General features: G+C 46.3%; 1 protein-coding gene across 5 annotated transcripts in view; it reads right to left on the reverse strand.

The window, feature by feature from the left end:
- Positions 1-2,615: 2,615 nt before the first annotated feature.
- The window catches only part of LOC101934617 (transmembrane protein 132C), a 304,006-nt gene continuing 293,226 nt past the window's right edge, over positions 2,616-13,395 (reverse strand). For all 5 annotated transcript variants that reach the window (XM_042852529.2, XM_005299570.5, XM_042852530.2 and 2 more), the window contains one exon: positions 2,616-5,627. In XM_042852529.2, the coding sequence (XP_042708463.2) occupies positions 4,428-5,627 (1,200 nt within the window). In that variant the 3' untranslated portion in view covers positions 2,616-4,427. The remainder of the gene's footprint in view (positions 5,628-13,395) is intronic.

The raw sequence follows: 13,395 nt of genomic DNA on the forward strand, positions 1-13,395 counted from the left end.
TCATCAGTAACGTCTCTACAAGCCCACTTGGGACCCTGGGTACTTACTCTAGGGTTACCATACATCCTCTTTATCCCGGACATGTCCGGCTTTTCGGCAGTCAAACCCCCGTCCGGGGGGAATTGCCAAAAAGCCAAACATGTCCGGGAAAATGGCGGCTCTGCTCCTCCCCGACTCTTTGGCTCTGTTTAAGAGCCGGGCTGCCCGAGCGCTACCGGCTTCGGGCAGCCCCCGTGCCTCCGGACCCTGCGCCGCCAGAGCCCGGGAGGGGAAGTGCCCGGCTGGGGGCGCAGGGTCCGGAGGCATAGGGGCTGCCCAAAGCCCGAGCGCTACCGGCTTCACGGTTTGTCGGGCAGCCTCCAGACCCTGCGCCCCCGGCTGGGCGCTTCCCCTCCTGGGCTCCAGCTGCGCTGGGGAAGCGCCAGCCAGGGGCGCAGGGTCTGGGGGCTGCCCGGCAAACCGTGAAGCCAGTAGCGCTCGGGGCAGCCCTTTCCGCGTGGCTGGGAGTGGGAGGGAGGAGGGGGCGGAGTTAGGGCAGGGAAGGGGCAGAGTTGGGGCGGGGCTAGGGGTGGGGAAATGGGCGGGGCCAATGCCCGTGGAGGGTCCTCTTTTTTTATTTATTAGATATGGTAACCCTAACTTACTCAGGTGCCTCGCTCATGCTGAAATCCAACAAAAATTACTACACGGCCCCACGCGGGCTTTGGCTTCAGCCCCGGATGGTGGGGCTCAGGTTTTGACTTCATTCCCAGGCCCCAGCAAGTTTAATGCCGGCCCTGGTGACCCCATTAAAAAGGGGTCACAACCCACTGAGAACTGCTGCAATCTAGCTACATTAAAGCTTAGCTTGGATATTTCTATGGACACTTCAATCACACCGCCAACTGCACTGCAGACAGACCCTTAGAGGTGCTGTAAAGAGACACAGTTTTGATTCAGGTATCCTGGTGAATCAAAGACCGATAAAGGAAAGTGTGGTACACACATAGCTCACCATCACTGAAAGCCGCTTTCCAAGCGGGCAGTAACTTGCATACTAGTCTGGTAGATGCCAGAAATATTGTCATTACTAAGGGAAAGTAAATCTTCCCAGACAGTTGTTAGTTCAAACCAACCAGCCAAATTCCAAATCTGTGGCACACAGAGAAGTATGCATATCCTTATTAGGTCAATCCATTACACAAAACAAACTGTGAGATTCCTATTGCTTCTAAAAGATCCACGTGTTTCTTAGGAATAAAAAAAAAAAAAGGGTCTCTGAAGTCAAAGCTAACTTGAGATGCACAGCAGTGCATGAACACATATCTCAATACAAACCTACAGTGTATGTGTTAGATCTGGTTCAGAAATATTGTTTTTCGTGAATTTCTTTTTTTAAAATTTCCCTTGAAAAATGTTTCAGTTTTTTGATGAAAACTTGAACATTTTGAGGAATTGGAATTAATTTCTTTACTCTGACTGGAATCATTTTGTTAAGCCAAGCTGTTACCTGCTAAAAATGGCTGGATTTGGCCCTAAAATAAATTCTGTCCCTGCCATTGTGAGCATATACTCTAAGCTGTATTTCCTCCAGCTGCTTGCTCTTCGTAGCCAAAAGTTTCGTATGTGATTATCAACTGATGAAAAGTGCTATAGAAGAACTAGGCGTTATCTTTATTATATGCAGATACCACCTCCTGCTCGGCTCCTGTCAAATCTTAGATGCCAAATTGCATCAGACTGACTCAGAAGCAACTAAGTGCTGCAGGGAGTGGTGCCAGTGACTGAGTAGGTGGCCCTCTTTTCTCAAGCCAGTACTGACCCAATTCCCTAGGAGATAACAGGGTGCATTGTGTTGCTGGAGGTGCCATCTTTCATATGAGATGTAAATCAGTGTTCCTGCCTAGTTCAGATCATTAACAATCCTTTAGCACTTTTTACAAATGTCCAAGGCCAAATTTATTTTTGGTAATAACATTCTGCCTACGTACATTCTGCCAGGATTTCCAATTGGGTATTGTTCTTCCTGGCTTTACCTGTGGTGCTGTATGGTTCTGTGGTGTTTCATCCCAGAGGTGGCTGCATTTTGTGGGTAGGATGCAGTGAGTGCCCATGTAGGGTTGATGTATCACTTTGCTTAGCTTGTAACATGCTTTGGGTTCCTTTGGGAAACAACGCGCTTTGTAAATGTCAGTTATTCATCAATGCAACATACCTACATCCAAGCTCGCGTATCAACCCCAGAAGCAGCACAATTACTTATGACTGGCTGCAAAAAAGTTGCACACGTCAGAAGCAAATTTTCTGGAGCTGGTCATGCTGATGATGAAGATGAGCATGATTAATAATGACACTGCCTCAAAATCTGTCGGCCTGCTGTCCTCTCCTGCCATCCATCATCATCACCATAGAGTGGGTGGGGTGAGGGGAATGGGTTACAACAAATAGATCAGAGGCAGAAGTAAAACTTCTACATTCTTCTATAATCTCTTCAAAAAGAAGTTTATACATTTTCTCAGCAATTAGGCCAGGGGAGGGTGGAGTGGGTTTTTTTTTGTTTGCTTTTTTTGTTATTTTTATTTAAAAAAAAAAGACAGAAACAGCCCCCCCCCCCCCAAAGAGATTAACTTGTCAAGCCATGTAAAGCATTTTAATTACAATTTATATATCATGTATAAATAAATATTACATTCTTTCAGTCTACAATGCATACTAGGCATATCTTGTTAAAACCTCCTTCTATGTTATCAAGTGGCAGGGTCCATGTCGTCCAAGTAAAGAAAAAAATAAAAGAGAAACCTACTGAGTTTAGTAATTAAAAAAAAAAAAAAAGATGTAGTGGAATCAACGGGTAAAGACAGGGCTGACAAACAATGCAAGTGCTCCCTGCTAGCAGTCAAGCCGTAACACTGCTTTCCAAAAAAGATTTGACATGAGGACTTCTTTTGAATTATGAATAGGTTTTCTGAGTGTGGTTTTCCCCCATCATTTAGATTCTGAGCCATATCCTCATTTCGTATAAATTGACATTCAAATCAGTGGAACAGCACCCATTTATCTGTGCCTTTATCTCCTATTTGTTCCTGATGCATTGCTGAATTCATATTTTGTTATTAAAAACAGCTGATTTTCAATGTAACAGATTTTCCAGTTTGTGCTGGTCAAACGGAAACAAATGAAAATAAAGTAGACCCAGATATCTCTTGATCCTTGGTCATTTGAATTTCTCTTTCTCCAAACTAATGTTATCCATCCAAAAACTCAGCTCCCCTAATTTGAGGAAATAAAATGGGCTTGGGACAACCTGCTTCTCTATTTGTGAGTACCACTCCCCACCCTCCCTCCCAATCCCCCATGAGAACTGGTGGCATTGAAAAGATGAACAGAGCAAAATACAGGACAAATTATGAATTCACTGACTTGGCAAAAAAATAAAAATTAGGCTGTGCACATATGTGGGCTTTGATGGTCTTGGTCTTATATTTGGTATGTATGCATCATCTGGTCATTCCTATTGTTTATTATTTTTAAATGCAAACATAGAACAGCACCGTCTTCCCTTGGTGAAACATGGGAACTTTGGTTGTGGAAACTTAACCAACCAACCGACACTCAAAAGCAAAATTAAATCTTCCTCCAAACAGAACAAGTTTCTAGCTAGCACAAAACAGCCGAGACTCATGGTTTCAGAAGAGACGCCATGTTGGAATTATTAGTTTTTGCTCGTCCTCTGAGTTCTTCAAATGACAAGGAAGATTATTATTAGCTAATTAAGAAAAACTATTATTTCCTGGTCCATAAAGAACCTACTGGATTTTTTTTTTTAGACTCATTTTAAAGAAAGCGACAAGGGTTGGAAAATAGACGGAAAAATAAAAATATATCCAATAATCTCTTTCTGCTCCATATTTAATGCCAGGGACATGTTTTCCCTTCAGATGAGGGAACAGAAAGCAACTGCTTGGGTAACACTCTAAACTGTCTCTTCCTGGGTCATACTTTCATATTACAAGCATTAAAAAGTGACTGTTTCTCTGTCTTTTCTATTAACTAACTTTCTCTCACTTTTTTTTTTTAAACAACATTTTTTGGTACCTTGTCTGTAATATTGTTGTTATTATTTTGACCCATCAGATAAATTTTCACAACCTCACCGTGCCCAGTTCATCGTATTGGTTAATCTGTTTCCTTACTCCCTTCTGCGATTTGCATTCCATTGACTGCCCAAATCCACGAGAAGCTGTTGGAGAAAAACAAACAAACGAACAAACCCAAAGCCATGGACAGTTTGACAAATTTCTTTCCCTGATTACAGAAACTGCCTTCTTCTTGTTGTCGATTTTTTCCCCCTACTGATCCCCTCCTTCTCCCCTTTTCAGTGCCTCCCAATATATACTGTAGAACTGAAGGCATCAAGGTGTGGTTAAACCCAGAAAACCAGACAGGAGCTACACTTTGTCTTTGAACTTCTCCATGTAGTTTTTTATCTCTTTGGAGTCCCCGAGGTCCATATCCTGGCACACCCATTTAATATCGTCATCATTGCTACTTAGGATAGAGTTGACGGTGGGACAACCATCATCGGGTGGGATGGTGGTGAAGGTTGTGAATTTTACCCGCTTTCGTTTAGATGTGGGGGAATGCAAAGGTTCCGTTTTCTGCTCTTTCCCTGGCTTCCCCCCTGAGTCAGCAGACCTATGGATCTGGCTCTGAATGTTCTTTTGAGTGCCACCATTGAGGAGGTGGTTGCTTTCCTCATGGCCCATCCCTCGGTCTATAATAGTGGTGTGCTCGTCCTGCTGAGGTGACACGTCGGCTGTGTTCTCCAGCAGCTCCGCCTCATTTCCGAGCCAGACCCAGTCGTGGGAGTGGGTCATGGTGGCTTGCCCTTCCACTGGAACCTGCTTGTGCCGGTATTTCAATGCAAACGTTGCACAGTTTATTAGGAAGACAAGAATTGCCAGGCAGAAGACCCCCAGCAGAGCGTACATCCCAATTTCCAAATCACTAAGGCCTCTGGGCGTCTGCACTAGGTCATTCTCCTCCGTGCCCCCATTGCTTTTCGGGAGGTCTACTTGAGCAGGGAAGTTGGTGAAATCTATGGGAATGTTCTGCAGCTGGCCATCATCCGAGAGTTTGCCTCCATCCAGCCTATTGTTTTTCAAGACTTTGTTTTTGAGCATTGACTTTGCAGTGGTGCTGATTTTTCTGACGGTACTTTCCTCTCGCTCCGCCGAAGAGCTCCCATAGTATCGCCCATCCTGCCCGTACCGCTCTTGATCTGACACCTTTTGCCGCCGGTCGCTCGCATGGTTTTCAATCTCATCGGCATCATAATCTCCGCCGGTGTTGGAGTTGGCATCATTTTGGCCGAACTTCACTTTGATGTTGCTGTTGCCTGTGGCCAAGATGCTTTTCCTCTTGGACTTCTGGCAGGCTTCAGAGATCATCATGTCTACTTTGATCAATGTGCCCTGCCCTTCACCTTCTGCTGCCACGACCGGCCATTTCCAGGCAGTGCTCTGATGGGTTGAGACAACGGATTTGTCCAGCGACATGGCAGAAAGGGAGAAGTCCTTGGGGTCATAAATGTCTAACGGAGTAACTGAGTTGTCACTGAACTGGATCCAGATGCTTACTATGGCTTCCTAAAAGAAGAGGGAAATGGTTAAAGACAGGGCCTTAAATAAAACAGCTCAGCTGATTGCAACTCATCAATCTTCCCAGCTCTGAAATGCAGCTGAACAAAACAGGAGGCACTGGCTCCGTACTACACTGAAAACAAGCTGAGTCTTGACCGATGGGGCAGAAAATTGGTCACATTTTTCATTAAAGATCCCAGCGGTGTCTTTCATGGAAAGGTTTTGCAAATGGAAATGTGAAATAATTGATATGGGGAGATCGTAATAACAACACACCCATTAAAAAAAAAACACCCATTCCTGTCGCATGAAAACTGGAAGAGACAAAACAGAAAAAGTACTGGAAGCACTTGACAGAACACTTATTTTCCTGTTGTTCCCCATGCAAATATGTCACACGGAGCAGTCAAATTAAACAGGGCATAAATATTGCGGCAGGGAAGAGGAGAGATGCCACAATGTCTTGAAAATGGGTCACCTGAAAGGAAACAAAAGACTTGCAAAACAGTTGTTACTTTGCATGAGAACTGTTTGTTTTTAGCTAAACACACTTTACCCTTGAAAATAATTGTAAACCCCATTACATTTCCATGTCAGCCAAGGCAGGATGTGGGGGTTCTGCTGTGATCTCCATGATAACGATATACAAATGGTTTGGATTTAATTGGACTGTGTTTGCTCCCTGCAGGTAGTACCATTAGAAGTCACCATTAGAAGCAAACAGAATGCTAGAGGTCAAGAGGCGAACTTGTTTTCTATTTGAGTCTCATCCAGATGATATAGATATTTACTTCTCCACGTCTCAGTAGCTTTCTTTGCAGGAGATTTCTTTATTTTTTCATTTGCTCTATGTCTAGTTTGTTTAGTTAGCATACGTGCAGGCAGACTGCTGAAATGCAGCTACACATGAAAGTGAAATTCTATTCTTCCCAAGACTTACACTGCAAATGTCCTTAATAACTTTACACGCAGGTACATCAAAACAATTGGGCTGAAAATCACCATGGGGAAAAGCATCGCCACCCTTTTAATGTCCAATCATAATACAAATTTACAACCCAATATTGTTTTCAATTGGTTACAATTTGTTACACTATGGTTATAAACAAAGGGAATTGCTACCCTTCTACTTAAATTTAAAGCTTTTCAATGAAAACAGCAAGGGGCATTTAGCTGTGCAGAAGGTTGGAATGCACTGAATATTTAATTTTCCAAGTGCTATCAGAAAGCTCTTTGGGGACCAAACAAGGGAAAAATATATTGTGGCACAACAGGAAAGAGGGCAAAGTACTTGGTGATTCAGACATGCTTTGCACACAGTGATGAAATAGAGCCAGGGTAACTCTGAAGCTGTAGCAATGCTGAAAAGTGCGAGGGCGGAAGGGACATTAAAACAACGGATCTTTCATGAAACAAACCTGAGATGGTTGAATAAATTAGTGTAAAACTGCAGAGCATCACTTTTAGGTACATCTGCACTGCCACTGGGGGGTGGGGAGAGGGATTGCAGCATCTGTAGACATACCCAGGCTAATTTTAATGTAGCCACGAGTAACAATAGCAGCGAGTCTGCAGCGCCACAGACTTCAGCATGGGCTGTTCCAGCCTGCCTGGGACCCTGGGTACATACTTGGGTGGCTAGCCCGTGCTGTCACGGCTTCACTGCTATTGGTACTCGCGCTAACTAGATCAAGGCTAGCTTTGGTAGGTCAATATGTGCTGTAATCAAACCCCCATCTGCAGCATGGTCACGGTAGGCTTTTGTCATTGTGGGGAAGTTTAACTTTTTGGAAAGTTCTAGCAGTAGCAAACCCAGCTCTGGGAAAGAAAGAACATTCTTCCCATGGAATCGTGTGTGTGTGGGGGGGAACCCATCTCCATTCGTCTTTGGGTGATCTGGCACACTTGATATTTTGCTTCTCCATTACATCTGGAACAATGAGTGGTTTTTTTCCCTGCTTTTTTGGCATTGAGTCATATGAAAGGTAAAATGACCATCTTTAGTGAGAAACGTACTAGTGAAAACTGCAGCAGGAACTCAAATGGCACTGAGATCATCTCTCAATGGCTCCTTTTTTGGAACCAGAGAGGGCAATAGAGACAGAATGACAAAAAAGTGGGAGGGGTGTTTTGTGGTTAAGACATTAGACTGGGACTCAGGAGAGCTGGATTCGGCTCTGAACTTCGTCAATGGGAATCAGCGGGAGTTAGGTGCCTAAACACCTTTAAAAAACTGGCCCTCTGTAGCGGAGGCTGGGATAAAATCCAGTTCTGCCGGGCAGCATTCAACTGCCTTGATCATGAGACCATCCTTTCTCATCCTGCAATCTCCTGCCCCATTCGCTACATACATTCCAACTTCTGCAACAGGTGAGGCAGGAGTACTACAGACAGTCTCCTTCACTTCACCAGTTCCAGGCTCCTTGCCCAGCCATTCTCTGTTCCCCCCCTTTTCCAGCTCCTCACTTGATCTGTCTCTCTCCCCGACTCTAGCTTCTGGTCCCCTCCACATTCCCCATCCCCATTTTCCTCCCTGGGCCAATCCTCCCACCAGCTCCTTTTCCCAATTTCTTTACCCAGCCAGTACCAGTACTCCCTCCGCACCTGGCTCCTGGTCAGATCCGTCTCTTTTCTCCCTCACCTCCTGCCCCACTCTCCTTGGCCAGCCAGTCCCAGACTCCACCTCACTTCTCATCCTATCTCAGTTTCCCTACCACTTATGGGTCAGAGTCCCATCCCTGACCTCTCTCTAGCTTCCAGTTCCCTTGCCTGGACAGTCCCAGTTTTCCTCTCCCTCTCCCCGGGTCTAGTCGCAGCCCCCCTAGTTCCTGGTCCCAACCTACTTCTCTCCTCAGCCCCCTGGCTTTTGCCCCCTCTGCATTCAAATCAGGCAGCTTCTTCCTCAACGTTGCCTGAGCCCGGGAGTGGGGGGGGGGGGGGCACTGAGAGCACAGGAGCGATAGGCTCCCCGCTCTCAGTTCAGGGGCCTGGACCCAGCACAACCTAGAGCAGCGCCCTCAGCTGCAATTGCAGAGAACACCCTGCTCCGCCCTGCCCTGCAGCATGCCCAGCCTGGATGGAATCTTCAGGTAAGTTGGCTGCTAAAATCTACAAAGTCTTCACTGAGCATGTGTGAACTGTGATCTTAAAACTTGGCCAAACTGGGACAGATTTTCATGTGGGAAGCAACAGACTTCTGACACAAAGGCCACCCTTCTTACGGAAAGTCCCTGCTCCAAAGCGTGGGGTGGCAGAGCGTTTTAAAGAAAAAGGTCACCAGAAGTTTTTAGGATGAGCAAAACAATGTGGATTTCGCTAGCCTCTTTCTCAGAAATGGCTGAGCTGTTTTGGCTGTATATAAAAAAAAAATCAGCCTGGGGCAGGCACCCAGCATGGGAAACTTCAGCTCAAGCTGTTAAAGTTTGGTAAAGTTGTAAGCCACTGACAACAAGTGGGAAGCGCCGTGGTAGGAGCTACTGGCTTTCTCTGTCCCCACAAAAGCACAAGCCTGGTGTTTGGGAAGAAGAGTAAATGGGCAGCCATTTGAGGTTTAAGACCACAAATATGATTTACTCCAATTAACCAAGACTCCCTGCTATTCTTTTCAATCTGCACCAAATTTTTAAATTTTAAGGGATCCTCTCTATAAAGAGCCAATTACATAGAAAACTGTCACACGTGGCCAGCGGAGAATCTGAATTATAAGGGGAAAAAAAAGAGAATTCCCCCAATCCTGCCAAAATACATTTCATCTGCTCAAATAAGCAATATGGCACAAAATCCTCTTCTTGACTCTTTCTCTTAAAGGCAAGCTGAATGCAAGGGAAGGAAGCAAATTTCCCAAATGATCAGAAATTCTGAAAGGCTTAAAAAAATAGAAATGATTTAGTACCATGTCCTTCAAAGAGCTGTTTCTGCAAATCCTATGTACCGCATCAATAAATCCCTTCCAAATCTCTGACAAGGGCCTCCAATTACTATCAACAGATGAAGATGGATTGAAACCTTATTATCAGCAAAGCTTGCCCTGTCGGATGCCGAAGGTGACAAATCCTGTGTTCATTAATTAATAAGCATTAAATAAATAGCTTGTGGGGTTACCAGTTTTCATCCCCCTTTCTTTCAGTTGTGCTCTTTATAAACAAACAAAACCACAAATTCCCGTTATTGTCAACATCCCTCAGAAGATGGGATTATTTATACGGTAACTAGAGAGATTGGGAGGTGAGTCAGATACCATACATCAGATCACTCCGAACCCGATTCAGAAGCGATGAAGAATTTGCTTCCCACAGCAGCTGTTGATTTCCAAATGACATGCTGGTTCCCTGTGTATGTGAAGCACCGCCACACTCACCAAGACACTTTTGGTCATGTTTTTCTTCATGCTTCTCTAATCTCCTCTTCCACCCTAGCCAGACTAGCATGCTTTGCCTATTTATGTTAGTTTGACCTCTTCAGCACCACCCCCCATCTCAGTGTGCAATCACACCTCTGCTTCCTCGCAGCTGCTGATCAGTCTGGAGATGCCATCTGATAAATTTGCCTAAATTATAAAGCCAACCAGTATTTTCCCTTTTTTAAATGACTTTATCTCCCCTGTTTTCTTCATGTTATAGTTAGAGCCGGTGGAACAGTAGGGGGAAAATCTGTCCCTTACAGTTCACAAATCTGTCATGGAGCCTAAGCGCTTGATTCCATTCAGCCATACCCAGGGCCACCGAGAGCGGGTTCAGGCCCCGGTGAAATTTTTTTTCGGCCCTCCCCCAGCAAGGGTGGACTGGCTAAACAGGGCTGACGAGGGGGGGGGCGGAAAGCTGGGCCCCCTTCCAGACCGCCGGGCCCCCAGTAATTTATACCGGCTTCCCCCCCAACTCTTGTCGGCTCTGGCCATACCTCCGATCTTTCATAGCTGCAAATTTGCAAAGCTTCAAAACTCTTCTGCACAGACTGATCACAAATATCGGTATTTGGTTCTCAATGTGTATATCCCACCCAGCTGAACTGACCAGCTCTGAACGTTCAAACACCAAAAGGCAACTTGGATTCAGAAGCTAGAGCTGGCTGGTGAGTGGCATGTCATATACATACACCTCTACCCCGATAGAACACGACCAATAGAACACAAAGTCGGATATAACGCGGTAAAGCAGCGCTCCGGGGGGGGGAGGGCGGCGCTGCATGCTCCAGTGGATCAAAGCAAGTTTGATATAATGCGGTTTCACCTATAACGCGGTAAGATTTTTTTGGCTCCCGAGGACAGCGTTATATCGGGGTAGAGGTGTATAGCATATGATGACACCGGCACTCTGGGACATTGGTTGTCTGTGAACTGTCAGGCAGATGTTATGATGGTGGTTTTGACCTATAAAGCCCTAAATGGCCTATGACCATCCACTGAACACATCTGTAGCATTGTAGGCGCTGATGCTGGATTCCCCTCACTATGCTACAGAGTTCTCCATAAGGGCCATGGAGCTCTGGAAATGTCCTTTTGTCCCGGGTCCGAAAAGGCCCAGATTGGCTGACTTTCAGGACATGCTACAGGGTCAATTTGTTTCACCTGGCCTATGAAGAGCGGTCGCTGGATGGCGGCACAGACTGATGTGAGGGGGTGTTTGTATCTGATGACATTCTGGTGCCTGGTAGAAGGGGTGGAATGACTGGTCTAAGTATTTGGTTTGCTGGGGGCTCAAAGCCTGTGCCTGGGTCCTTTTTACTGTTCTAACTCAAAAGAAAAAAAAAAAAGACAAATAAATGAAATGAATCCTTTGCAAATAATGTCCAGAGTGCCACTGGTTTCTTGTGCTGCTCTTTGGCTGTGTTAGGACATCGATCGCATTTGCAAATACTGGGACTGCTGGGCGACTGTGTTACAGAACCAGAAGCTGAACTCCCACGAACAAAGTAAAAGGAAAAAAATCATAATGTATTCAGCAAATCCTGTCTGACACCTCATACAGGAGACACGCCCAATCCTAGTCCCGCTGAGGTCAGTGGGAGTTGTACATTGTCTTCAGTGGGAGCAGGATCAGATCTTAAAAGGCACCACAGAAAACTGATAGAAACTTAATGTCACTTCAAGCAAGGACTGAGTAAGAACAGAGTAAAGATTTGGAGGTGGAGTTTTTATCAGGACAATGAGAACAGATGAATGGATCATAAAGGTGGGGTTTAAGGTCTGGCTTATCGGCCTCAGCAGTGACCCATTAAATAAAGTCACCATAGGCAGGAGTGGCGCCAGAGTTTTTGCCGCCCTAGGCGGCAGCACTCCTCCTCTGAGCATTCGGCAGCGGGGGTCCTTCCGCTCCGCGTCTTCGGGGCACTTCGGCGGCGGGTCCCGGGGCGAGTGAAGGACCCGCCACCTAATTTCCGCCGCAGACCCGGAGCAGAAGGACCCCCCGCTGCCAAATTTCCGCCGAGGGCAGCAAAATGCCGCCCCCCAAATCCTGCTGCCCTAGGCGACCGCCTAGGGTCGCCTAATGGAAGTGCCAGCCCTGACCATAGGCTGGATGAAACTCTCGATTCTTCTTATGGAGGAGAAAGTTGCTGGATTAGAAGCCTCAAACTAGAGCTGGTTGGGAATTTGTCAATTAAAACATTTTTTTGGTTGGAAAATGTCGATTCATTGAAACTAAAACCTTTTGCAGAAATGTGAGAGTTTTGATGAAAATTTCTCTGGTCCGTGGTGGAATTTCAGGTTGAAAGGAAAGAGAACCAGAGCCCTCAGAACAGGCAAGAGCCCAGTGGTTAGGGCACTCAGCTGGGATGTAGACCTTAGTTCAAGTCCCTACTCTGCCCGAGTTGGAGGAGGGACCTGGACCTGGACCTTCCACACCCCAGGTGAGGGCTTTCCTGTTAGTCTCACCTTCTGGTCCAATGAATATTTAATTATTCATAAAAAAAGTGGAACAGCTTCAACAGGAGAAATTGATTCTACAGCCAGCGGGTTAAAGCCATTCACATGGGAGACCCAGGTTCTAGTCCTGCTCTGCCTCAGGCAGAATAGGGACCTGAACCCAGAGCTCCTACATCCCAGGTGACCACCCTAACCACTGCGCTATTGGTTATTCTGGAGTCTGTCATGTTCTTTCATGAAACATTTGGAAAGGCCTCAGGTTTGTCCTGCTGAGGAACGAAAACAAATGTCAAAAGGTTGAAATTTTTCATGAAACGGAATGCTTGTTTTCCGGCCAGTCCTCCGTCAAACCCTTTCCATTGCGGGCGGGGAATAATGGCCAACTGTGCTAGCAATTCAGAAACCTGTACCTCTAGGGCCAGTCTTCTGGCAAGAGAGGGACCATTCAGCGATTCTCATTAAGAGCAAGGGGAAAATTCAGTGGAATCAGTTCAGCCCTCTGCAGCAAGGACTCAGTGGCTGCCCTCACACCATGGCTGTGCAGGTACAGAACGCTCTCAGAGCCGCTGCAAAGGGCAGGCTGTGCTGGGCAGCAGAGGAGCTGCTGGTGATCAGGCAGCCGCGGAGAACTCGAGTGCATGAACTACACGGGTTGAGGGCAGCAATCAGCCCAACGGGGGAGCCCGGAGGGAGGCACGCGGCTTGGAAGCATATAAAACACTCTGCCTCCTCACCCTTAGCTCGGGAGGTGGGGGTGGGGACGGGAAGAAAAAGGCAGAGGCAGGGTGTGGGGGGCATGCACACGCCCTCCAGCTTGGAGGGGCTGCAAGGACAAAGACAGAAGCAGCAGATGGGGAACTGCATGGAAAAGGCAGCTGGGTTTACAGCAGCAGCAGGTGGAAGCCCAGAGAGCAG

This window comes from Chrysemys picta, chromosome 15 (assembly GCF_011386835.1).
Source record: "Chrysemys picta bellii isolate R12L10 chromosome 15, ASM1138683v2, whole genome shotgun sequence".
Lineage (NCBI taxonomy): Eukaryota > Metazoa > Chordata > Testudines > Emydidae > Chrysemys > Chrysemys picta.